Below are 26605 nucleotides of genomic sequence, written 5' to 3'. Positions count from 1 at the left end.
GGAATTCAATATTTGTAGTGGCAATCTAACCTTGACACAAGCACGCTATTTCCCCTGTTAGTGACTTCTTGAAAAATACCACCCTGAAATGTGGCGAGGCTATTTGAGTGTGTTACTGGAGATGGCAGAATACTGAAGAATTAACGCCTTACTTGTACCCAATACCAGTACAAAACAAGACAATTAAACTTAAGATAACAATACGTAGAATATTAGCTCTGGGATGCTGTAGAGTAAACAACATTTTGGTATTGAATCACACCTTTTAAAACCTAATTTTAACCTGTGAGAAACATTACACACCAAGCATATGTATCAAATGGACAATTTATTTACAGCCACAAATGATGATCAGATTACCTAATGTGAGTGCAATATCAACAAGCACAATGTAGATATGGATGTGACACGTTACAAAAGAGAATGTGCCATAGTCGTAAAACCAAATATTGCAAATGATTTGTAAAAAAATACTGCTTTATAAAACTGTCTAGGTTACAAAGTATTGTGCTGAATTTGTAAAAGTAAAAATGGCAAGTGTAATATCCATATGAAAACCAATTAGGCTACATTTAATATTAATAATTGTATCACAAACCTTCACAAACATGTTTCTATCTCATGTCCAATAAGTGTTGAACATGTGTTTGATTTAAATGAATTAAACACCATTTCAAAGCCTTCACCCAAGTAAAATCAAGTCACAAAAGCACTTAGCTGTGGAAAATTTCACCTATTTTTAACAACAGTTGCAGGTTTGGCAAATCTGCCAACCAAGTGAAATGGGTGAAGCAGAGTTGAGCATTAAAACATATTTATACCAATGTACAAATGTATCACGAATGGGAAAACTAAGGGAACGGCATTATTTTCAATATTCTACGTGTAATATAAATCATGTCAACATGGTAATATTCACAGATCTGCATGTATATACTAAATGTAATGACAAGGTGAAATTGCTTTGTTATGACTGTGTTTAACATTAAGGTTTCTGATATATGTGGAAGTGCTGGAATTATCATCAACTAAGGATTATTTTTTTACACAACTGTTAGCTTGACTTTGGAGGCACAAAATACAACTTTATATAAAAAAATGGGTTTCGTACAATATTTACAACACTGCGTGCGATGTAAACTGTGAGGTATATAAAATAATTAAAAATGCAATGGAATTCAATACCAAATTGTCCTATCAAAAGCTAAAACGTGTCCTCTTTAAAATGAGTAATGGATGGTGCTCCTCAACATTGGTGGCTAAGTGGTGGAAATTAATTCCTTGTAGCAGGAGCACAATGATCCAATACTCTTGACGAAAGAAGATTTATTCATCGACATTACACATTATTGAGTACTCATTTAAATGTTACATTTAATTTACGCTTTCGTTTCAGTCACGTGTAACCACTGATTATGGGTTAATGCCTACAACACCACAATAAAACATTGTCCCAAGCTTTTTCACTTCCACATACATCAAGCGGTTCCTACAGACCTGAATTACGAGACGTGACATTTCAAACACGTTCCAGCAAGATATTCAAAAGCAGTCATTGCTTGCTCGTTGTTTACTAAAGAAAACGTTCATATAAAAATGTTCAAACATCGTGAATAGCAAGTAACAAATAAAACATACAAAGTTGAGCATACGTCATGTTTTCATAAAAAAAAAGTATTTTTTACAAATTAAAAGACGATTTTAGGAGCGATTTGAGGTCTTAAAACGTTCCCATAACATTAGCACACGATTCATTTGCCAAGACCAATAGAGATCTACGGAAGCATATAATTAAAGTTTCGATCAAACCACAGTAGGCCTCTCTCGACAAAGAGGACAATGGCTGAGCATGTCTTTGTGTGACGATCCAAACTACTGTAGTTTATTAAATAATAAGTCCTTTAATCACCCAGGAAAGCCTCACCAAGCTGCCGAGCCTCAAGAGCAGCAGGAGGGGTCTACCTTGGAATGTTTGGCCAATTCCTCATCAAGTACTTATGGATGTGGAATAAACAAAAGTACTTGAATGAACAAAGTGTGCAACTAATTGAGTGCTTCCACAGATTTCTATTGGCCCAAGCATTGGCACAGATACCCGATTGTGCCAGTATGCACATTCCTACAACAGCGCGAGCGTGAACCGTCTCAATGTGCATGTGAAGCCCTGTGCGCTGATGCTCATCCCCAACACAGCCCAACTCCAGCCCCTCCATGGCATGACCACACAGTCAGTCCGGTTCACAGGTGTACGATGTGGCTGGTTTAGCCAGTGACACAGAACAGTGGCGGAGCGCCTTGTGCAGGCGCTGCCTCACTGCACCTGCGTGACTATGACATCGGCGTTCGTGACGGCTGTGAGAATGTCACTGGAAAGCAGAGGTGCTGAGCTCTCCATGTGGTCCTCCTTGTCAGTGCCCTGCGGTGACAAAACGCAGGGTGCGCTTGAACGGCAGGACCACAGGTAAGCGAATGTAGGTGCATAATCACCGCATCCTGTGATGCGGCAATACATAACATGCTGTGAAAAATAGAATCGATCATTTATCCAGGAAAGTAGACATGTGACATGTCACCCCTCCTATATACAATTCGAGTTTCAATTACACTCAATTTTTTTGCACTGTTTAATATATTAGGGTGTTTCAGTAAGTGACGAGACTTTTAATAACTCGGTCACCTATGTTCATGATTTGAGTACATTTTTTTGTGAAATGGAGCATGACCATGGTATTAATATGCACATGATTAAATTTGGTGGCGCCTCTGCACAAATACAAGGGATCTGTATAAAATAATACAACTTCGATATAGTGAAAAGGTAGATCAACATGATTTACTTATTAAAAAAACTGTATGTATTGGTATTAATCTATATAATTAACAGTTGATCCTTTAACTCAATTTGAGGATTTATACATGTATCTTGAGCATACGATTGTCTTGTTTTTATCGATGAATGCAGAAAAACTTGCAGAGAGATGCATTCTATATTACCCAGAGCCATTGGAGGATATCATAAGATCCATAATCACAGATCAAAAGTGAGAGTGTATATATAGCACACCCATATCACATCACGTAGAATTCTCAAGGAAATGAAATGCACTGCAAAGAAAATATTAATCAATTGTTGAAATACAATTTAATTTTTATACAATGAAGAGGTGTCCCTCGATTTGCATACGGGATGCGATCTTCAAAAACACACGCGCAAAACGAAATTTCGTAGATCGGAACTGCTCTTCCCATAAAAAAAATACGCATGTGTTTCGGACAGTCTACCTCCTAACGTAAAATATACACCTCATATCACTTTTCTTAATCCAAAAAAAGAAACAAAGCTGATTAAATAATGAACAAAAAAATTATCCTTTTCAGGGAACTCGCCAAAATAACCGCATGGTGGAATGAGTGGAAAGGCGACGTGGAGGCAATTACTGTTACACTGCCGTGGATGGATGATGCAGCCTCCCAAGGTGGCTCTTGTTTGATCTTATCGCGGGTGCCGTGTGAGATTTTTATACCGTGGAAATTCGATTTGTTAATTGAAAAGTGTTCATAATTTGTCAATTGTGTGAACGCGAAATTTCATAAACCGAACATCCTTAAATCGAGGGATACCTGTTAAATTATTTTAATTTATTGTAACATTTCAGGAGCCTCCCGTATTGGGATGTTTGGCTAATTCCTTGATGAGAATTTTACAAGTGAAGATACGACAATCTGGAGAAAACAACACGCATTAGGAAAATACAGTTGAACATTATATACCAATTTCATCAGCCTTATTGCTGTACCAATATGAACATATTTGTGTGATCCCACCAACCCTCAACACTGGATTACTGGTGTGCACCACCACGCCAATATAAATTACACACTCCATTTTATATGACCATAAACAACCGGCCAGGTTTAAGGATTAGGCTAGAAATAGAAGTCATTGTTCAGGTCATGTCAGCTATAGTGACTATAATCAGTCATGGTCAACCTCAACAATGTCATTTTTGTGTTACACTATCGATTCCCCGATTGCCAGCAGCCATGACCGTCACAAGGGCAAGTGTCTTCTAAACGAGGAGAGGGATGAGAATGTCTGATATTTGGTCACAACGAAGCATCTTCCAACCACAATAGCCACAGCTAGCCACCAACTCTTTGGCTTTCAAAACGGACACGTATTTTGAGACACCATTAGCCGATCATAATTGGCGTAAAATAGAAATCCAAGTCTCTCTCTGTTCAAGTGACCTCATGGCCAGTCCAATTTCCACCACTGACCCTGACCCAGTGTTTGCAATCCCATATTCTCATTCTGAGGGGGTTAGCCTCTCCATGCATTGTAATTTCGTCGATTGTCCACAAAATAGTACTAACTTGATCATTCCTGCATGGATGCTGGATCGAGAACATGAACATTCAGAAATTGAATGTACAGTATGTCTGATTGGGCCTCATAAACCTCATGCAGATGTTCGATACGTGTTAATAACATGCTCAATTATGACAGAATACATTTTATAATTGCTATTTTGGTGCCAAGTCCCAAACTAAAAAAATCACAAATGCTGCGGGAGCACTGCTGACCCTATCTACAAATTCAATACTCGTTGATTTGAGTTCACAAATCTGCACTGAGACTCACTGCTGAAGTCGCCTATTTTATAGCACTTGCATTGTAAAAGCTCATTGTTATATGCATTACCACCACCCTGACCAATAGAAGTCATGCAGATCTCATGACATTTATTTGTATTACACATTATTTAGCCCCTGTAGACAATGTAGTGTCTATTCAACATACCTCAAATGGCTCTAAACAGTGTCAGTGTTACAATAGAATTAATAGTAATCCCTACACAGTAATATGCATAATTCTAATCTGAACTTGTTGCAGGAGCTGGGCTGAGAACAGTAATGATAATGAGATCTCAAGGTGACTAACCCAAATCTGAACTGTGTTACTAATTGGCGGTTCTGGAACACACGATCTTGAAGTGGTCTCATGTTTGTACTGGAATCACTCCAGTTATTCATTTATGGCCGAGCTGACTTAGGAGAGGCTGAGGACCCATTCATAGAATCACCAATGATGTTCACCCTGTCCGGGGAATGGAACTCAGGTTGCTGGGTGTGTAGGGCAGTGTGCAAACACCTGTAATTTCATTGCTCCATCTCCTTTGGTGCTTATCCTCTTGGATGTGTTCAAGCAATGCCAAATTGAGTGCTTGAGAATGGCGCGTGGAAGCAGACATCACAGATCTACCTCTGAGATCCATTTCATTGACTTGTTCCACACGAAGGGAATTCAGCTCTATCATGGAGCGCAAAGTCTGTTTCATGAGTCTCAAACCAATACTTTAATTTTAAGTGTGAAACAAAATGTAATGTTTTTTGGTGCAATCGTTGGTGACCAGGCTGAGGCCATCAATCCACTAACACTAGATAATCTAATTTAAACACACGCTTGGATTCAAACCCCAGGATCTTCTCAGTAGTTCCAGCTCACTGCTCTCACCCCTCACGCAAATGACCACTTCAGTAATGCTGCAATTTTAAATTACTCCGTTCACGTGTCAAAACAATACATGGACATAAACAATTGATTCAACAACCACTTTGCAATTGTATTCAATTTGCTTCTTAAAGGAGCATAGGGCCCTAATTGATGTTGATGGAGTGATGAATGTGGACAATGGGCAGAGATTGCAAGCGCATAGCCTAGTGCATCGAATCTAAAGCGAAAGGAAGGAAATACTGTACCTTTTAAAGCATGTTTCTAGCCTACCTTTAGCACTGCTAGCACTCATAGCCATTCTGTTGGACAAATAAAGCAGAAGATGCATTACACACGGAAAAGCAGCTCAAATGGTGACAAAAATCATGCAAAGCGTATGAGTCAAGCATTGTGGAAGTTGCACTTTGTAAGGTTTAGGGAATTAGCAAAGGAAATGTAAGCCCACAGAGGAATCTATTACTTTGTGTAACCATGCAATTTGCCTGATTTCTCAATACAGCCAGATGATGCTGTGGTCAATGCATTCTATTCAAAAGCAGAAGGCTGGGAGTTCACCCATCTCCCCATCTCTGCAGGATTGAGAACAACGAATAACACTTATAATGAAGTCTACTGTGGTTGTGCTACGGAGAGAATGGTCTCCACCATAGGAATGTGGAATTTACAGTTGGATCATAGCTGCCAACATAAACGAGGACTGCCTCGTTTGTTTTGGAGGAAAGTCACTTTGATCGTGATCCCTTAACTGCCATTGAGTTGCATCTGAAACCATGCAAAGAACTGCACAGTCAGGTTTTATTCAACAGTTACACAGGATAGATATGTCTGCCACCGCACAAACGACAAATTGATCCTCCCTGATTACAACCTTCTTCAGTGACAAAGTCACCCCTAGAGATCTACGGGGATTTGGCAGTGCTCCATCAGACAAGGTGAATCTATTTCAGTAAAGCTGAAAATCCGTTTCACAGTCACACTTCCAATGTACCCAGACCAGGTCTACGCCGCTGTCAATTTTCCTATGTGAAATATGTAACGCAATTTGTATGTAAAATATGTAAATTGGACCCTGTTAATTTTATTGTGATAAAATGTCACGCAAACATGGCATTATGCAGGATGTTACCAACGAAATTACAACTTTTAGACACAGACGTCAACATTTAAAAACTATAGGGCAAAAATTAAATGCTGAGATAAAAAGGTTCTTTGAAATTCCATAAATCTACACTATAGCATTGATATTGATCTGCAAGCTATAATAGTGCGTTAATATTTGTGAAGCAAACTGCAACCTTTTTTAAACAAAACTTGAATGAACCGCAAATTACACATTGCAAGATGTAGGTTTAGGGCTGAAAGCAGATATAACATGTGCACTTATGCGTGATACGCGTTAAGGAATTGAAAAAATATGGTATCTTAGTATTAATATGGATCTGCATTGTTTGTATTTCATTTTAACAAAACTAAGCATAATTTCAGGCGTCAAGCAGATTCAGTCATGCAATGGAACTTTGTGCCATGCCTAGAAGGGATTTAGCAAACAAAAAGATACATCGATGTTTTTTGTATATGTAGTGAGTCCAACTGAGTCGCAGACGTTATTCTTTAGAGGCAACACATTTATTTAACATCAACACGTAACACAAAGGGGTAACTCTGCCCCTTTACCAGATACAGCCTAGGGTGGTGACCACCCAGCTAACTACACTCTACGGAGGAGTTACAGCTACGAAGGGTTGGACTCTCACTCGGGTCCCCGACCACGTGTTGATGCCTCGTAGGACGTAGAGCTTCCAATTTGTCGAATGCAACGACCCCGGTCCTTCTCAGGGACCCACCTTATATCCTCCCGGGTCGGGGCCGCTCCGCCCTCGGCCCTGCCCGCCTTCTCGAGCGTTCTAGCTCCCTCTCGATCCCTCTCGAGAGCTCTCCCTGGACAAGTGATCACCCCCCTAGCCCCTCCTTCCTGGGGTCTTCTCGGTGAACACTCCGGGTTACGTGTCTACAGGGTCAACCAGAGTGCCATGGCCCAGGGCAACCCTGCCTCTGGGCTGACGCTCTCCCGCTCCCCCTTGTGGGAGCCCGCACTACACGCCGTGCGTGGTGCACGCGGTATCCCAGCGCTCACCAAGCCCCGCTAGGGCTGGTACTACACCCACCTACGGGGTGTACGCGATGACGGTGCATCACACGCCGTGCTGTGTAAGAGCTGGCCTCACTCAGCAACACACACGATGCTGTCCGCGATGTAGGGACATCGCACGCCACGGCCCTCCCGGGCCGGCACCATACAGTGGCATCCCCGATGTCATTACATCACCCTCCCCTTCGTAGCATTCAACCATCCCGGCTGTCAACTCCCCCTCCAAGCGAACAGGTAAGTGAAATGCAAGAAAAAAAACATAGTGTGCCTATAAACCCGGCTCCTCACGGAGAGCAGTAGGCCGGGTCGACGGATCCTCCGCGCTCGAAGCCTGCGGACACGGCATGCGCGGCCGCTCGGGAGATGTCAGTCGCGCAGCACTTGGGGGCGGAATAGAATCGCCCCGCTGAGGACCAAACTCAGCGGGCACACACCACAGCTTGGCGGACACACTCGACACAGGGCCCCTGCGATGTGGAGATTAAACAAATTCGCACAGCGCGATAAGTGGTTTCAGGCGAGAGGGATGCACGAACCAACTCCGTAGCCCCCAAATCGAGCGGCTTCTTCAAGCGGAGGGGAACCAACATATGCGCGCCGGGAGAGATTCTCACCGTTCGGCGCGTGAGCGCCTGCATTGTAGCGTTAGCCGTACACAAGCGGGTGAGGGAAGGCAAAAATGTCAAACGACGGCTGGATGGCAATTACAAACGACCCCGGTCAATTCGGATTTCCAAAGGCATTCTACCAAGGATATCGGTTCCAAGTAAACATGGAACAGCCAGGGACGTGGAGACAAGAATGTGTCCTGACAATTTAACGTCAGCGACGCACACCTCGGCCGTTATCCGACCGATGATACCCAATGAGCTGCCGTTAGCGACGAAAACCGGTGCATAAACAGGGTCTAGAACCCGACACTTAGGAGGCAAAATATTCTAAATCAACTCCGAGATAGTTGCCGACGCACCCATGTCGACGAGCATCCTTATTCCCACACCCTCAACGAACCCGAGCACGGCAGATGAACCCGCGGCCGCAGCCACCACTCGATGGGCCATCTCCGACCACTGATCCGGTCGGAGCTGACGAACTCCCCGATTACGCGTAAGACCCCCCCCCCGTACTGACGACACGAACCGAAACGTCTAGATGGGTGAGGTGAGGCCAGGGGTCGAGTGTGGAGTGCGTCGCGACTCGACTTAGGGAGTAGGGGAGCGTAGGATGGCGGCGATGCCGGGAGGTGCCGTCGTGGTACGCGGCAGCCCGATGGCACGTGCCCCAGCAGGCCGCAATTGTAGCAGGCAACATGGCCGCCTCCGGAACGAGACGACGACCTTGGCCGCCGCTGCTCGTCCGTCCGCCGAGCGCCATCGTCACGCCGGTCGCCTCCACCCCGAGTCGGCGCGCATGCCGAAAGGGGCCCCCCGCTCCATCAGGTGGCCCCCGGCTCCGTGCGGGAGACGTCACACGTCACTCACCTGCGCCCTGTCCCGTTGTAGAAGTTGCTGGGCTTGGATGCACTTAGCGACCTTGACAGACGAGACGTCATCATCTTCGGCTGGAAGAATGGTGTGGAGGGTTTTCGCCAAGGCCAGCAGTCTCTCGAGGACCAACGCGTCGATCCTTTTGTGGTCCATTTTCGGAAAGGTAGCTTTCGCAAGCGCCAAAAGTGCGCTACGAAAGGCGAGGGCCGACTCGGTCTCCCCCTTCCGCCGCGTGGCGAACCTGTGGCTCGTGTCCGCCAGATGCTCGTAGATAGCTGCACTCTGGTCGCCACTGGTAGCCGCGAACTCTTTAATAAAGGGAAGACGACGTCGGAGACCCGGGATGTCCCTCGGCGCCTACGGCGCGCGTCTTCAATTTTGGCAGGCTGCGCGCTTCGCGCCGGCGACAAAATGGAGGAGCTCCGCGAGGCGACCGTGTGCCTCCCGGAGGGTCGCCTCTGCCGACGGCGACGCGTCGAGCGCCCGATGGCGCCCTGCTCCGCTGGCAGCGTCTCCCCCGCATCCTCTGGAGCTGCAGGCGGCGCGAGATCCTCGTCCTCGCTGTCCGACGTCCTGGTACGTGATCTGCGACGTGTAGGCAGTCTACTGCTAGCTGGATAGACTAGCGTGTTGGCCACTTCTGAGACCAGTTGTAGTTGGAGTCCAACTGAGTCGCAGACGTTATTCTTTAGAGGCAACACATTTATTTAACATCAACACGTTAACACAAAGCGGTAACTGCCCCTTTACCAGATACAGCCTAGGGTGGTGACCACCCAGCTAACTACTCTATATGTAGGAGTTACAGCTACGAAGGGTTGGACCCTCACTCGGGTCCCCGACCACGTGTTGATGCCTTGTAAGACGTAGAGCTTCCAGCTTGTAGACGTAGAACTTCCAGTTTGACGAATGCAGCGACCCCGGTCTCTCTCAGGGACCCACCTTATATCCTCCCGGGTCGGGGCCGCTCCGCCCTCGGCCCTGCCCGCCTTCTCGAGCGTTCTAGCTCCCTCTCGATCCCCCTCGAGAGCTCTCCCTGGACACGTGATCACCCCCTATCCCCCCCATCTGGGGCCTTCTCTGTGGACACTCCAGATCACGTGTCTACGGGGTCAACCAGAGTGCCATGGCCCAGGGCAACCCTGCTCCTGGGCTGACACTCTTCCGCTCCCCCTTGTGGGATCCCGCACTGCACGCTATGCGTGGTACCCTCGTTATCCCAGCGCTCACCAAGCCCCACTAGGGCTGGTACTACACCCACCTACGGGGTGTACGCGATGACGGTGCATCACACGCCGTGCTATGCTAAAGCCGGCATCACACAGCAACCCACCCGGTGCTGTCAGCGATGTAGGGACATCGCACGCCACGGCCCTCCCGGGCCGGCACCATACAGTGACATCCCCGATGTCACTACATATACAATAGATTCTGACATCCTAAAACAGTGGTTTGGTACTGGCCTGACGCTTGCATACCTTACCACACATTTGCCAAAGTCACAATGCCAAAATCGCAATTCACTTGTGGAATCCCACACTTGTAAAGTAGTGATGAAAACAATGTTTTGACCTCCGACGAGCACGGTTGGCTATGTACGGTGCGAAAGAAGTTCAACATACATACGTTTATAGGGAAAAATGTATCATCCTGTACCAATGCACAAAATCAATTTGGAATACATAAGTTTATCACTTCAAAGGAGAGATTTACTTGATACTTTGCTGCGAGCCCTATAGTAGAAAATGCACACATTTTTCAAGGAAGAATTTAAGTGTGATGTCTTCCCTGAACAAACATTTCTACATTTTCCTTATATGGATCTGTACACAAGAAATTATATTGATCAACATGATATATAAGATAAGCACAATCATCTTTTTTTGTCAAGATGGCCTCTTTCCCTTAGTCGTCCAATTGACCCACTTCAACACTAAAGACTCACAAGCAAGTGATGAAATATTCAATTAAACAAGTCACCAGATCGTAATAGTTAGATCGGACATAAATGTAAAGAAAACATTTATTTTTAAATTGGCCTCATGGAGAACAATCTATTAAAAACACCCTTAAAGTCAACAAAAAAATTCCCAATTTTGTATCCAAACCAGATCACATTTCACCTATAATTGACTTTAACATGTGTAATGAGAGAGTGCCATCGATTGGTTGCTAAAGGGTAACTCGGTACCGGCACCATTATGTAACACCATCTGATCCTAAGAGGGAACAGTATCTGGGCCAAAGGTGATGGGCGGAGTCGGGAGAGATGCTTCGGGAACTATCGAGAAGATTCCATGAGAGGGCGTGGCCAGAGGCGGAGCCTAGCCGCGCCCGGGGAAATATAAGCAGGGGCGGAGGACGACTCGTGGTCGGTATGGGAGGCCTTGGGTCTGAACTACGTCGATGCTCGTCGTATTCTCTCTTCGCCGCCCGACCACGTGGCGGATCCCTAGCGGAGCTCGCCTCTCCCCTCCGGCACGCCGCCAATTGGCGGCGAGGCCGAGAGAGCAGGGCGGACTCTGCCAGCGGATCGGAGGTACGCGTCGTCTAAGGGCATTGTCATCCGGGAGAATATTTGGAGTTGGGAAATAAAGAAAGCACCCTCTACACGAATCGTCCTTGAAGGCGTTTATTACACATGTGTAGTGAGTCCAACTGAGTCGCGGACGTTGTCTTGGGAGCAACACTATTTATTCTAGTAACTTAAACATAACATAACACAACCTACACTTGGGTGTTGAATGTCCATCGAGCCACGCTACGGCAGAACTAGACACGGTTCGCTATCCCGGCCCGGACCACAAGCTGGGTCCTGGACCGCGTGGCTAGAGGCTTATTTTACCCGACGTGGATCTTCTTCACCAGCAACATGAAGAACCCCGAGCCCCTCACGGGGCCCCCGTTATATCTCTCGAGCTCCTTCCCGAAGGCTCCTGAGAGCTCTTTTATACCACGTGACCGCCCAGCGGCCCCCGTCCACCGGTGGCCCCCCTCCAATATTATCCGGTCAAGTGTCGGCAGGACAACCAGCGTATCATGCCCCAACGTAACCCTGGCTGACTGACACTCCCTCTCGCTCCCTCACCAGGAGCCCACACCGCACACTGTACGTGGTGCCTCCGCGCTGACCAGCGCTCACCCAAGCCCCGCTAGGGCTGGTACTTTGCCCATTAAGCGGGCTACACAAAATGCCAACACATTATCCGCCGTGGCTTCGTAAGCCCGGCACCACACAGTGACATACACAGCCACTACACATGCACCACTGTGCTCATGACAAGACACATTTATGAAAGAACTACTTCATTTCTTGTGGTTCTGGAATGAGTCTAGTTTAGCTCTAAAGTACATTTTAGTTTCAGAGCGAGTTGGTGCACTGCAAGATGAAATCCCTATACCACAACACCAGGATCTACGCAGACCATTACCAGAGGACGTGTACAACAAACAGCTACAGATGATGAGTAAACAAGAGAATTGCTATAGCTCTGGCGGTAAAAGGCGCTGTAATATGATAAAAGCTGACTGAAATAAAAATGGCGCATAGCCAATTAAAGAAAGGGAAAAAGGTAGGCGTGGCACTTGAGCATGACGTTACCATATCGTTCCACGAATGAATCGTTGTCATTGATTACATGTTATTGATTCTGATCAATAATTTTTCCGCGGAACTTGAAAAACACGCCCTGCTCTTAAACAGATATTTAACAATGTCCGATGTTATGTTAAATGGTGTCCGATTTATATTAAAGTTATGCAGTAAGTAGTGTTTAACAATGTCCGTCGATGTTTTGGGCGCTGAATCAATGTTATGGATTGCAATTTGCGATCCAAAACACCTAAAATATGCCAGCTTTGACGCAACAAAACCATATATGGGCAAAGACACGCCTACTTCCAAGTGTACGCTTTTATTTCATGTCAGCTGTTATCGTATTATAGCGCCACACCCTTTAAGGCTTCCAGTTTTAAACAATGGCTTTTTTAGTCTGGTAAGTACAGACAATGACTGATGTACCACAGTGGCGAGATGTTAACTACCTTGCGTGGTATACAGGAGATCGTTGGTTTCGATCCCGACCCTAAAGCCTTTATATTGGGGGCTTGCATGTTCTCCCTGTGGTCGTGTGCATTTTTATCCGGGTCCTACGGTATTTCCCTCCACATTTAGAAACATGTGTTTAAGAATATTTTGCTTTATAGCTCATCGGATTCCTCCAGTAAAAATGAATATTCTAATTCTGATTTGTGGCCAGCTTGCTTCTGGAAAAGAGCTATAGTGGTCAGTGGGCCTTACCTGGTCAAATAAAAATAGCAGTTAGTTAGTAGACTGACTGCCACATGATAGTCAAGGCATACATGAGAATCATAAGAATACAATGTCTGAAAATGTGTACTTAAATCCATATTTATAGAAATAATCAAACTGAGAGACTCAAAAAGCCCTCAATTTGTAATGGCTGCCTGGTTGAATTTCTCTGACCTTTAAAAATGTGGCCATTCATAAGATTTATTTTACAGGAATTTCCATGACCGTGGACCCATGACAACGTGATGACCTTACAGTGTACGTGCTTCCCGATGACGTCATTATGTGCGACATCATCACAATATGCGTGGATGCCATGTGGAATCATCGCTTCGGCCAAAAAGGCTTTCTACTTAAGACAAAACATTATTTATCACCGAGATTTGGGAATCCCTCTAATCAATTTGGCCAGTTTTTAATAGGGTAAGTCCCTAACAGTAATACAACTTGACATTGAGGTTTAATTTATATTGTATCATCTTCATGATGATTAAAAAAACAATTCAAGCTAGGAGAATGTTTGCAGGACAACAGAGCATGATGTAGTGTACAAAAGTTGAAAAGGAGCAGTGCTGCTAACCAGGACTTACATTTTCGTTTTCATTCTCCTTGTCGCCTAACGTGTGGAAGCGCCCTCCTTCCCCACGTTGCCTCTGCATGGCGTGCCGATGACGAGACTCGTGCAGGTATTTCTGAGCAAAATGAAAGTGTCATACGTGAGTATGTGCGTCTGTGTGCGTGTGTCTCCCTGCTCACACAATGGAGATGTGATCATCTCCAATGCCAGCCCTGAGCCAGTGGTATAATTTTCACAATTAAAATGGCAACAACATTGACATCGCATAAAGCAGCACTTGTTTTATTGGAAAAAATGTGCAAAAATGTTTTGATGTTATTGGTCTTTTAACTTTTATCAGATTTTTCATAGCTTCATAAAAATGTATCTCTTAAAGATCTTTAAATTGACACCACTCACCTTTTTCCAAAACCTGGCAGGTCACAAACTTGTCTTGTTGGGTCAAACTTCAGTAGCCTATACGGCAAATTATAATGACCTAAAATGGGTGGTAGCCATCTTTTTCAAATATAGAGTTGTTCACCAAATGTTATTGAAATTGGGTTTGGTCAAATATATTATTGATTGATTTGGTATGAAATGACCCGACACAAGTTCAACATGCATATATAAACTAATTTCTTGGGAAGTGCTTGTTGTATTTAGTTTGATGTCCTTCCCCCGCACCTCCGATTAGCACGATTGGCTACATACGGTGCAAAAGAAGTTCAACATAAATACAACAGTAGGATGTCCTGACAATTTAATGCTATATTTTATTCTTGGGTAGTGCAGTGCACAACCTACAAGTGGAAAGTTGCAAGTTCAAATCAGGTTAATAAAATTTTACCATTTTAGTGGGAGGTCATTGCTGCACATCCTACCCTAGAGAATGGCCCCGGCACCACAAACAAGGATGAGTTGTTAGTGCAGCGAGAATGTGTCTTGTTTGTCTTGGCTCTATCTAGACTAATATAATATTAGGGTAAAAACAGTTAATGCAAAACATGGACTGCCCACCTTGCGCTCCTTGGGAATTCTGCCCTCTGCCTCGAGCTTGGCGCGTGCCTGCCTGCGCTTCAAGATGCGGTGGTACTGCTTCGCGTTCACGTAGAGGGGCTCCTCCTCCAGCAGTTCAGCGCTCGGGAGGGGGATACGGTGGGCGACCTGTGGCACCTGTCCCGTTGCTCCCGGTACCACTTGCTGAGACACGCACACATGAGCCCAGGAATTTATACATCAGAAGAGGAGTCGGACAAGGTGATACACTTTTACCAAGACTGACTTTTATCTCCTACCAAGGCTGACTTAGAATTAGTTTCTTTATGCAATCACATACAAAGATCCCCCGCATAGGCTTAGCATACTTTTGGGGCAAGCGCTGTTTTCGGGCACCTATAAAGGCCGGCACGGTAGCGCAGCGCGCTAACCGCTACACTATCACTCCCTAATCAGATACATACATACACACACAAATATGCAAGGATGACTATACACCAGAAAACCGATGCACATGCACACACAAGAAAGCTCGTAAACACATTCAACACTTGCAGGCACACAAGTGAACAAACACATGCACACATGAACATACATACAAATGAAGATACATGACTACACACAAACACATGTGCACAGCAACAGTCCTGGTTGGACAAAAGCATTATGACTCTGTCCATCTATTATTCATTTTGTCCTTGAGATTCATTATCTATTTTGAAAATGAGACCTGGTTTATAGAGTTACACAGTAAAAGTCATGAGTTTTTTTTCACGTAAATTCCATGATGAAATTGATGGAAGAAAAAGACAAATGAATAGTCAACTCTGTGAAAATGTTTCTGCTGATTAGCCACCACCATGCCTGGCAGGGAGAACTAAAGCTTTTAGATTATTTGAAAAAACTCCCAAAACCAGTATTTCATCAGGTAGTTTTTATAATGTTTGCTTAATTAGTTATTGAGTGTTTTTGTGTGTGTTGACATAAATGGTTGAAAGCAGAAGCAGCCTATGCAAAACGAGTTAACACTACAAAAATCTTGATGCAAAGTTCAATTTAAACTACTTGTTGTGGTGTCATCAACTGCCCACCTCATTGCCATACAGGATGGGTAAAAGTTAAAAGTGCAGCTATGAAATGTTTTGCTGACGCCACTGCTGGCAGAATGGCTTCCACTTGTAGCTCTTGAAATCCCCTCTGGAAAGTGTTTGGTCTACTCTTCTATGCTGAGCAGACATTTTGTAAGAGGTGCGATTACCTCCAATTTAGGCCACGACACGCGATCTTCTGATCAACTGTGGTCTACCCACTTCACGATTAGTGGCAAGAGGATGGGTGTCACACACAAAATATAATTAGCGCAATCCACCAACACTACCTTCTTATCTGCTGAATTCCAAGCATGCACCACCATTTTGATTTAAAGCTTTTGTGACTGCAGGGATTCATATTCTTGGTTCTTTCGGTAAAGTCACGTAGAAGGGAAACAATAAAATAATACAAATATAAAACAATAAAATTCTCACGACGTTTTTTTTCTTGCTGTGGTTTTCACACCCGATGATGATTGCCTGTGTTGCAGTCGAAACGTCGTGAGAATTTAATTGTTTTATATTTTTTTATTATTTTATTGTTTCCCTTCTACGTGGTGACTTTACCGAAAGAACCGAGAATATGCACCACCACGCTTGGGTAAACGACATGCTCAGTGCTGTCACTATGGCTGTTGCTGCGTGCCCATGCATTGCGTGCCGTGTAACCGCACCATGACCATGCCTCCAGCGTTGACGACGTTTCCAGACACGGGCAAGGTGACGGTGATGGCCTGATTGTTGGTGCTCGTGGACACCGGGCTGCCCCCCGCCTGCATGATCTGGGCACCGGCCAGGCTGGACGCCGGGATGGTGATCACACCTGTAACGGGTACTGCCACTTTAGCGACACCACAAAGTGTAACAATCCAAAATAAAACCAAACAAAAAAGGCCCCAGGCAACGATCAACCCGATGAAGGTGCAAAGAAACAAGATGCAAATGGAAATAATCACAAGAGACAGTCAAGCACATACAACAGGTCAGGGGACAAACAGGGACAAAACACGAAGAATTAGAACATTTATATGTATGGCCAGAGCTGTGTAAGATTTTCTTTAAAAAGTACTTCCATCAAGTGAAATAATATTTTGAAATGCAAAGGTTAAGAACAGCCACAGCAATAAATCAGATGCATAAAATTATTATTTGCACACATTAAACCTGTGGTGAATGACAGAAAATCAAATGAGCTCTTTTTAATCAGCATAAGCTATTTCAGTTATTCATATATTTATGCCAATAAGTATTTTGTCCTGCCATTTCCCCATTGCCATTTTTTTTGTGTGTGGTACCCTACTTTCTCAAAAAGTGAACAAATTTAATCAAACATTTACTGGAGTGGTTATGCAAAGGGTTTTCATTACAAATAAAGACTATCCGCTCCTCAAAAATATTATTTTACTCAAATTATATCAAATAGTACCGTCACTGGCTATAAATTATGGTGAATTACTGACGATGTGTGATGAGGTATTTACTCACAAAAAACTACTTTTAACACCATCTGCCAAGGCACTGACTTTAATTTACGATTCCGATGATGTACATGCATTAACGAATGTGTACGTCATTAGTATTTTTTTGGATTCCATTCCGATGATGTACAATCAAATAAATTAACTTTATCGGTACAAAAGCTCCCACAAGGGCATGCGGAAGGTTGTGTGGCACACTTTGGTGCTAGCTATCATAGAGTGTGGTCGTGTTGCTACAGTTCTGTAGTGAATGTCTTTCAAAACAATGGTGCTATGCACTCACATACGCATATACCCCGCAAAAATAGCGTTTTCTGTAAAATAAATTTCAGATAGCCCGCACCTCCATATACCCCGCATGCATTCATATATTTAACGTCGTTACCGCAGCTTAATTCCATCAAATTAATACGAAGTTTACATTTGTAATACATTCCACTATCAATTGTTAACATTAAAATCACAATGTGCACAAAGAAAACTAACCGGAAACGAGTGAACTTAAAACAGTAAATAAGTAACAAAAGTAACTATCGAATAAATAAGTAACATAACTGGTAGATAAGTATGGTAAATAGTTTTAGCACTGGTAGATTGCGCACTGCGCAGATAATAGTGGCACTACGGTATCGCCATCGCCTCGCCCCCAACCTCTCTTCCCCCCAGCTGCCCCAACCCCCACCTCTCTCTCCCCCCAGCTGCCCCACCCCCCACCCCCCACCTCTCTCTCCCCCCAGCTGCCCCACCCCCCAACCCCCACCTCTCTCTCCCCCCAGCTGCCCCACCCCCCAACCCCCACCTCTCCCCCCAGCTCTCCCGTCGCCGGTAAACAGTGCGGGCACTTCAAACATTGTCGTTTAATTGTACAAGCAATTCATTTAAAACGTGATAACATGTGCAATTTTAGTGCGAGTGGTTTATTCAGCAGTGCTTTAGTCAAAGGTAAGTGTTGCATAGTGGATAGTCCTACCATGAAAACATCTAACGAGTTATGACATGTCACACGTGTAAAATATTTTTGGGATAGCCCACACCTCCATATACCCCGCAGGGTCTTGTTTTGTTTGTAAAAAGTGGTATACCCCGGGGGTTATATGCGGGAAAATACGGTAAACGTGAACCGCTCGCACTTTCCAAAATTCAGCAGTGAATGGGACCCACCTTGCAATATACAGAAGGCTCGGAACGGGAAAGAGTTAAGTGAGAAAACACTTATTATAGAAAATAAACAGGGTGTTTAAAAAAGATGGACCCGATTTGAAATCGCTATATCTCTGCAACGATGAACCGCCCTCGAATGAAACTCTTACCACTTGAAAGGGCGGGGCATAGAGTTTCAAATTATTACCGCTAGATGCCCCTCCCAGCGCACAAACAGCCCCTCGCATTAGTCATTCGCAAGATGGCGACCCCGCAACACAAGGGGCGTTTTGCGTTCTGCAGTTCTGCAAGACTGAATCCGTAATTGCGGTGCAGCGTGCGTTTCAACGGCGTTTTGGCATTGATCCGCCAATGTCAAAGAGCATGGTGGCACAAAAGACCGTGGTGTTTTTGTGCCACCATCAGCGACTAATCTGGATGACCTCAAAAAAGAATCACGGCAGCATTGACTTCAGTGGAAGAAGACACTTTGAGAGGCGTTTGGGACGAATTCAACTATCGTCTCGATGTTGTCCTACAGCAGGTGAAAGGCACATAGAGCATTTATAAAATGGTTAGTAAAACTTGATAACTCATTAAACCCTTAGTAACTTTTTGTGTAATTGTAACATGTTGCCATCGTGAAATATACTGCTTTGAAATTGGGTCCATATTTTGAAACACCCTGTATCTTATATTTAATGCATATGAGAAATCTTAGGTATTTTTTCGTGGTAGGTTAACAGGGTATACGAGATTCTAAAAAAAGCTGCTTCATAATTCAGGCGCAACAAAATCTTCCAGAACAATTTAGGGAAAACAATTGCATTCAACTTACCAATAAATATATGCACAAAAAAGCACACAAAAGCTAACTGAACCACCTATAGCCCAGGTATCTAAGCGTGAAGAGAACAAGCCTCACAATTAAAATGAGATCTAGATTTGAAGTTTTCGTGACTGCAGGGATCCATACTCTTTGGTTGTTTCGGTAAAGTCACGTAGGTAGAAAATAAAATAAATCACGACGTTTCAGGCGCAACACAAGCGTCCGTCATCAGGCGCAACACAAGCGTCCGTCATCAGGTGGGACAACCACACCAATATAACCTCTTGTTACAGCAGCCCTCTTTCCCACTTCAGCAATTGTTTCTTGCTGTGGTTGTCCAACCTGATGACGGACGCTTGTGTTGCGCCCGAAACGTCACGTGATTTAATTTATTTTACACCTACGTGACTTTACCGAAAGAACCAAAGAGTATGAACATGAGATAGCTAATAGTGTACAAGTACCTTGCTGCAGAATGGTGCCGTCAGCATTAACGGGTTGGTAGACAATGGTCTGCCCCTCCGCTGTTTGTGCCACTTGCTGGCCTTGCACTGTCACCGTCTGCTGTCCCTTTTACCAGTCAGGAAACAATGCATTGATTTTCTGTTTAATGCACAATTTGCATAGAATACTACTTTTCACTGTTATCTCCATTATAAAAATCTGAAGCAGCACCATCAATTATCAGGGACATAAGCAAGTAGTTGTAAATTCAGCACCGGTGTATTCCACTACCTGTGTCTGGCCAGCAGTGACAGCAGTCTGGGGCTGCTGGATGATGATTGGCTGATGTTGCCCTTGCTGCCCCTGTACCTGCAGGGTTTGCCCTCCGTGGATCTGTATCTGCCCCGGCTGCAGCAGCTGAATCTGGGCGGCAGTGAAGGCATTTACACTTGATGAAGGCACGCACACGCACACACACAATGCATCTGAAAGCAGCCACATGCACCAACATTCATTAAGTGGCTACGTAGTAGAGAAAGCAATTCACAAAAAATAAAGTTAACAGTCAAAATTTCAGTTGGGCAATTGATTCATCACGACACTTAAAGGGATGATGAGTACTACTCTGTGGAAGTCAACAGTGGTTTCCCTATGGGTAGACTCACTCTGACTGTGAGTCTGTGTAATTTCCACCACTAGCTCAAGGCTGCCAATGTATATGACCACTGCCCCACAGCCATACGAGTCATGATACACTGTGGGTTATGGTTCCATCAATAAGAATTCCGGTGTGCGTGCAGAAGCTAGTGTAGATACCTGCTGGATTCCTTGACCTCCAGACACAGGCAACTGCATAATGGTTTGGCCTTGTCCAGCCATGGCCTGCACCATGATTGGTTGCCCCGTGGATGTGATGAGTTGCCCACCGCTCACCTGCACCATTAAAGGCTGACACACAAAGTATCACATTAATAAGTTAACTTGGTCTACAATAAACGGTGAGGTCTTTATCCAGTCAGTGTTAGGACCACTGTCATTCATCAACTTAAATGAAAGGCTTACAAAAATTAAGATAAAAATATAACAATCAAGGATTCAAGTAGGGAATTATCATATTTTAATTTGAACCTGTAGATGTTATTACACATAAGTAATATAAAACATAGAAAATATTATATAAATATATTAATGCACACAAAGATGACCAAATACTTGTTTCGTCTCTTGCTGCAAAGCCATTTATGGCAATTAATAGCACCAGCACAAATCCTTGACATGCATCAAATAAACAAAAAGCAACATCACTAAAGCATCTGGTTTGTGGGGATTTTCTTTCTCAAATCTAAGGTAAAATATAAGTAACAAAAACTGTGGGGGGGGGGGGGGGGGGAAACATCTATGAAAATGTGATCACAATAAAGTAAGTACGCCGATTTTTCATAGGAAGATCAATTGTTAGTCACTGTTAATCTCGCAGAACCCCAAAATTCAGAATGCTTTGCACAATCAATGCCAAATACAAGCACTGTTCTTGCTATCTAAGCAGAACAAAAGGTACAGCAACACAGTTTTATTTATATATATTTAGGAGTTTCCAGGGTTTGGTCTCTCATGTCATGTTGGCTTTAAATTTGCTAACCCTTTACAGCTTTCAAATGTTATATTCATAAAATTTGCATCCCCCACATCAAACATATTTTCACTAGTATGTATGTGTTATTGTGTAAAAGTAAGATTTTTTTTTACATTTGCTAATGTATTGCTACCCATGGAACATCGTTTCTAAAAAGTAGCATGTACATCAGCGTGCTACATCTTGAGATGGTCTCATCTAAATGATAACTAAATCTAAAATGTATTGTGTTGCATAATTTATATTACAGAGAAGAACACATTGACTTAATAAACAATGTTGCATAGTCGGAGCAAGAAAATTAAATCAAGTTAATATATTCAACTACTGTTTAAAAACAATATTTAATATATCTGCTGGCCAGTCTTTAATTGATGCCCATTACATAACACTTGGAAACCCTAAATATATATTCGTACAGCATTTCTACACAATGAAATGTTGAACTTGAAAAGCATAAAAGAGAATGGTTTAGTCAAAATGTTGTTCAGCTTTGAGCTGGGCACATTAAATGCATTATAGTTGTGTAAGCATACTGGTTAAAGTTAATTTTAACAAGTTTTGATACAGAAATATTAACTTACTGTCTTAAAATAGCATATTACATCTATAAACGTTTGATAAAATTTTGGCTTATTAAAATGCAAGTAGATACATCTGCTCATTTGTACGAGGGAAACTTAACGACTGCATAAATACATCCTATTAATATATAGTATTTCCCATTTTACAATGCATGTCCAAAATAACGTGAATGCAAATGGAGCCAAAACATGCTCAAAACATATTCTTGGTTCTTTCGGTAAAGTCACGTAGAAGGGAAACAATAAAATAATAAAAATATAAAACAATACAATTCTCACGACGTTTCGACTGCAACACAAGCAATCATCATCAGGTGTGAACACCATAGCAAGAAATGTTTCTTGCTGTGAAAACCACAGCCAGAAAATTGATGATTGCTGGTGTTGCAGTCGAAACGTTGTGAGAATTTAATTGTTTTATATTTTTATTATTTTATCATTTCCCTTCTACGTGACTTTACCGAAAGAACCAAGAATATGAATACCTGCAGTCACAAAAGCTTTAAATCAAAATGTATGCTCAAAACAGTAAACTGTTTCAGATCAGTTACAAATATATGTCAAACATATTTAAGATAAAAGAAATCACATTTTATTGAATACTAGTGGGCCTCTACATTATCTGCTTGCTTCATATCAAAACTAGGAATTCATTTGAGCAATAGATTTGTACAATGACTGCTTGAAATCACGTGCGTAACTTTTTGCTTCCAATCACCAACACATGGACATGAAGAATTGAATAATACACCATTTTGCCGCAGACATTCTACAATATATTCAATGAGTTCTGCAGATGAACCAAAGACAATTGCCATTCCACAAACTTCATGCCGATCACATTTTTAATTTGCCAAAAAAGCCATCAGTTGAGAAAATATCCATACCCTCAACTCTAAACTCGAGGACTTTCAAAATCTGCAGCCTGATATGTGTACCAATCGCATGGTTGTCATTTATATAACAAAGTGACTGTACTTGCTTTGACAGCTACGTATTTCAACTTTGTCCCCACGAGTCGCTTTGTTAATACGTGTAGGCAGTGAGAGGGTTTGTGGTCACGACACACGAGGAGCAGATACACAATGGGATGCCCAGCCCACCTGCACGGAATGTACTTGTGCCGGCCCACTGCCCGTCGGCGACTGAATCTGCACTGTGGCTACATTGGTGGCCTGTGTGGCGGTCAGGGAGGAGGGCAGCGTCATACATACAGCACGTCTCGCCGGTCACAACCCACGTACAACTAGCACAGAGCGCAATAACACACCACAACCTTGTGGATAAATTATATGTGTCCTCGTGCTAATAATTAAATTGTCTTACCAGTCCTTGTTTTATACGTTCATAGAGTATAAGTGCTGCAACAAAACTACAAAGCAGTTTTTTTTCTAAATATGCTAAAATGTTTGAATTAGTAAAGAGGATCTAATAATTATTAAGTAAACTATAATAATAACCAGCTCTGTTTTTTCATCGTGCATATGTGCAAATGCAGCACCATCTTTATTACGTCTGCAAAAATCAGGAAAAACGATACAGTGAACTCGTATGATTTAACATGGGGGATTGCTATTTGGCAGATCCTATTCATGTTAATTCACACATCTTATTAACTTTATCCAAGCTGAAAAGTGTGGAGAAAATATGGATGACAGGATGAACACTTGCAGGTTATTTCCTCTTATCCAATGAAGGGTGCAGATAATAGGTGTGCAGTGCCAAGACGATGCATGCATGGACCTTGATGGGCGCATAGGTAACAGTGTTGATAATAAGGCCTCAGATCAAGAAAAGTTTCATCGTTTTACAAATTGCCATGATGCTATTTTTGCACAAATCGCACTGACAAGGGTTACAGATGTATTAAGCCTCTTTACTAATTGAAACACCCCGCTTGAATACATTTTCACCGTGATTAGTGCCACAACGTTAATTAACTGGTGCGATAGATTACAACTGTTTTAAAAATGTATATGTAAGCAAATGGTGTATTGGGAGTTGTTTGCAAATAATTACACTTTGCTGACCAAGGTTGTGCTCACAAATAATAATTGTAAAAACACCTGTATGCAATATATATCGCGTCAAAGTATAATGAAACCCAATAAGATTGAATTAAAAAAGCACATTGTGAGAAACGTGGTGTGTGGTGTGGGACAATACCTGTTGCTGTAATTGGCTTTGAACGATCATTTGCTCTCCCGCCTGACCATTGGCTTGGAATTGCTCCATAGTTTACTTCTTACACAGAAACGATACAAGAGAAAACAAGAAATACAAATCAGGACCAAATGTTGGCTATGAACTGTTTTATAAATGGCTTGCTGAAGCTGACCTGCAGTACTGGCAAACACCATACATTGTGTAATTTATGTTTATACCCATAGTTGAAATGGTTAAGGCATTCAAATACCCATGTTTTGAAGGCAGTGATGCTGTTTACTTAAAATGAATGTCACTGATAACTCATTTGAACTGTGCAATAAAAAAAACTATCGCTAAAGCTCAGTCAGTTCGGTATATAGTTCAATCGTTGCCGTAGTACTTTCGAGTATTTCTCTCTGCACTACATATCAAACAGCAGCATGCTGCTATGGAATGATTTCAGGACTTTCTTAAGAATTATATTTAGACTAAATTGAGAGCCAATTATAATAAAGCCGATATTTCCCCCAAAAGATTCCACAAATCTCTGTATAAACATGGAGATAATATGGATTCTCAGATACGCTGACGACATTCATGATAAACAATACAAATGATGGAATAATTTTACAAAGGCTTCACAGTTGTTTTACGGATAAAGTATCGGCAAAAAATGTCTGCAAAACAGAATGTATTTCTTTCAACGGTTTAAAGTAAAATTTAAGTTGCAGTGGCTTCCGATGTATGCACTTATACGGTAGATGTATAATCAGTGACATGGCTTTAAAACATGGACATTGGAAAATTAAATATGCAAGTACAGTATAATAAGCAAAGATGCTGGGATTTGCAATGAAACATAGAATATTCTTCGGGATTAAATCATTATTGCCGACACAAAAATCAAACTAACAATAAACATAAGCGAACTTCAGCAGGACACACCGCTAGAAATGTTGATTGCTGCATGAGAACCAAAGGAAGGAACATATCTGGGAACGACCGCCACGGAAAGTAAACCATCAACAGTACTATATACTGCACGTGCAATGTACTGTACTGTATATTGTAATCCTTGTGCAAGAAGAGATGGCAACAAGCAATTGGACCGTGTTGAATGGAGGCCTTCATCCAGCAGTGGCAACAATCATTGTTAATGTGGCTTTTTAGATTTATTAATCACCTGGTACTGTATATCCCGAAGATTACATTTTATGAAAATACAAATTAAACTTTTATTTCAATGGGCTCACATTTGTACTGTGGCTTTTAAGAAAAAAACGTATATCTTATTACCATACCCGTCAACACATTTTCAGCGCCTAGCTTATTACAAGCCAATTCAGACCTTATTGGTCACCCCGTGCCCTTATAAATCTCAACGTCCATCCTACAAAGTCCCATCACAAGGACAAAACACACAAATAGACATGGGTTTTTTTTGCCCGTATTGAAACGGCTGTACGCCGTATGGACCTGCAAACTAAACTTCCCTGGACAAGAATACGGGTAAACCGTATGGATTGACAGGTATGTATTTCTCTTGCCTTGTATGTATGCAAGGGCTGTATTACCCCCCCGGATCACTTAAAAACGCAACATTTCCCATTCCGTTGTAAACAATTGAGCTGCGCGCCTACATTTCACAGAGGCCACAAACAGCGTGGGGGGAGGCAGGCAAGCCGCGCGGTCCTATTGGGCCAGGCCGACACCACGTGACGGCGCAAACCCAATCGAAAGCGCCACACATACGCTACAAATAGCAAACACAAAAAAAACCACGGAGCAACACATGGGATGTGTCGCAGCGTATAAGAAATTTCACAAACTCTTCGCACGCCACTGAGCAAAAACTACGATCAATTATCGCCTCGAGGCTACGACACAGGCGAATAAAAAAAAGCAACGACCACTGAGGAACGAGCCAACAAGAGGCCGTCGCCATTTGCAATGATGGGGGTGGGGGGGGGTGGCGGCGGTTGTGAAAGGCAAAAAATATCGGGGCGATGTTTTAAGTTTCCTCGAACTCGAAAGAGTCGGGATGCGAAGTTCCCCTAGGTTATGGTTCGTGTTGGACGAGTCGCGGCTGAGGGGGACTTACGCCGGGCGGTGCCGCGCTGATTGGTCCGGGGCGGCGCGGCGAGTCGGCGAATCGGATCGCGGACAAAATGGCGACCGAGCGGCGTTGGCTGGCGCGAGCCGTGACGTGCCGTGGGTCCGGCGCGACGTCACCGCGC

At 43.2% G+C, this 26605-nt stretch overlaps 1 protein-coding gene across 15 annotated transcripts; it reads right to left on the bottom strand.

Moving 5' to 3' along the window:
- Nucleotides 1-313: 313 nt before the first annotated feature.
- Nucleotides 314-26605, bottom strand: NFYA (nuclear transcription factor Y subunit alpha). 15 transcript variants are annotated; one of them, XM_032948835.2, is made up of 11 exons: nt 26470-26598; nt 24387-24461; nt 23324-23395; nt 20820-20951; nt 20295-20426; nt 20024-20129; nt 16787-16953; nt 15043-15225; nt 14057-14158; nt 5764-5817; nt 314-2416 (listed from the first exon to the last, which is right to left on the bottom strand). In XM_032948835.2, the coding sequence occupies exons 2-10, from the start codon at nt 24453-24455 to the stop codon at nt 5800-5802; spliced, it is 981 nt and encodes a 326-aa protein (XP_032804726.1). In that variant the 5' UTR covers nt 24456-24461; nt 26470-26598; the 3' UTR covers nt 314-2416; nt 5764-5799. The 15 variants fall into 15 exon arrangements, with proteins under 15 accessions (XP_032804726.1, XP_032804714.1, XP_032804713.1 ...); XM_032948836.2 differs by having other exon boundaries at nt 2343-2416; nt 5789-5817; XM_032948823.2 differs by lacking the exon at nt 5764-5817 and having other exon boundaries at nt 24387-24464; nt 26470-26605.

This window comes from Petromyzon marinus, chromosome 7 (assembly GCF_048934315.1).
Source record: "Petromyzon marinus isolate PM22_M1 ecotype Great Lakes invasive population chromosome 7, UKy_Petmar_22M1.pri1.0, whole genome shotgun sequence".
Classification (NCBI taxonomy): domain Eukaryota; kingdom Metazoa; phylum Chordata; class Hyperoartia; order Petromyzontiformes; family Petromyzontidae; genus Petromyzon; species Petromyzon marinus.
Note: the sequence above shows the minus strand (reverse complement) of the source record. Positions and strands in the feature narration are given on the sequence as shown.

What these genes read in the sequence shown, in the direction of transcription:
- NFYA (XM_032948823.2), bottom strand. Translation starts at nt 24,455, where the DNA reads ATGGAGCAATTCCAAGCCAATGGTCAGGCGGGAGAGCAAATGATCGTT. An exon ending in TCACTGCTGGCCAGACACAG is followed by an intron (nt 20,130 to 20,294) that starts GTAGTGGAATAC and finishes GACTGGTAAAAG; the next exon opens with GGACAGCAGACGGTGACAGT. An exon ending in ACGCTGGAGGCATGGTCATG is followed by an intron (nt 15,226 to 16,786) that starts GTGCGGTTACAC and finishes TGCGTGTCTCAG; the next exon opens with CAAGTGGTACCGGGAGCAAC.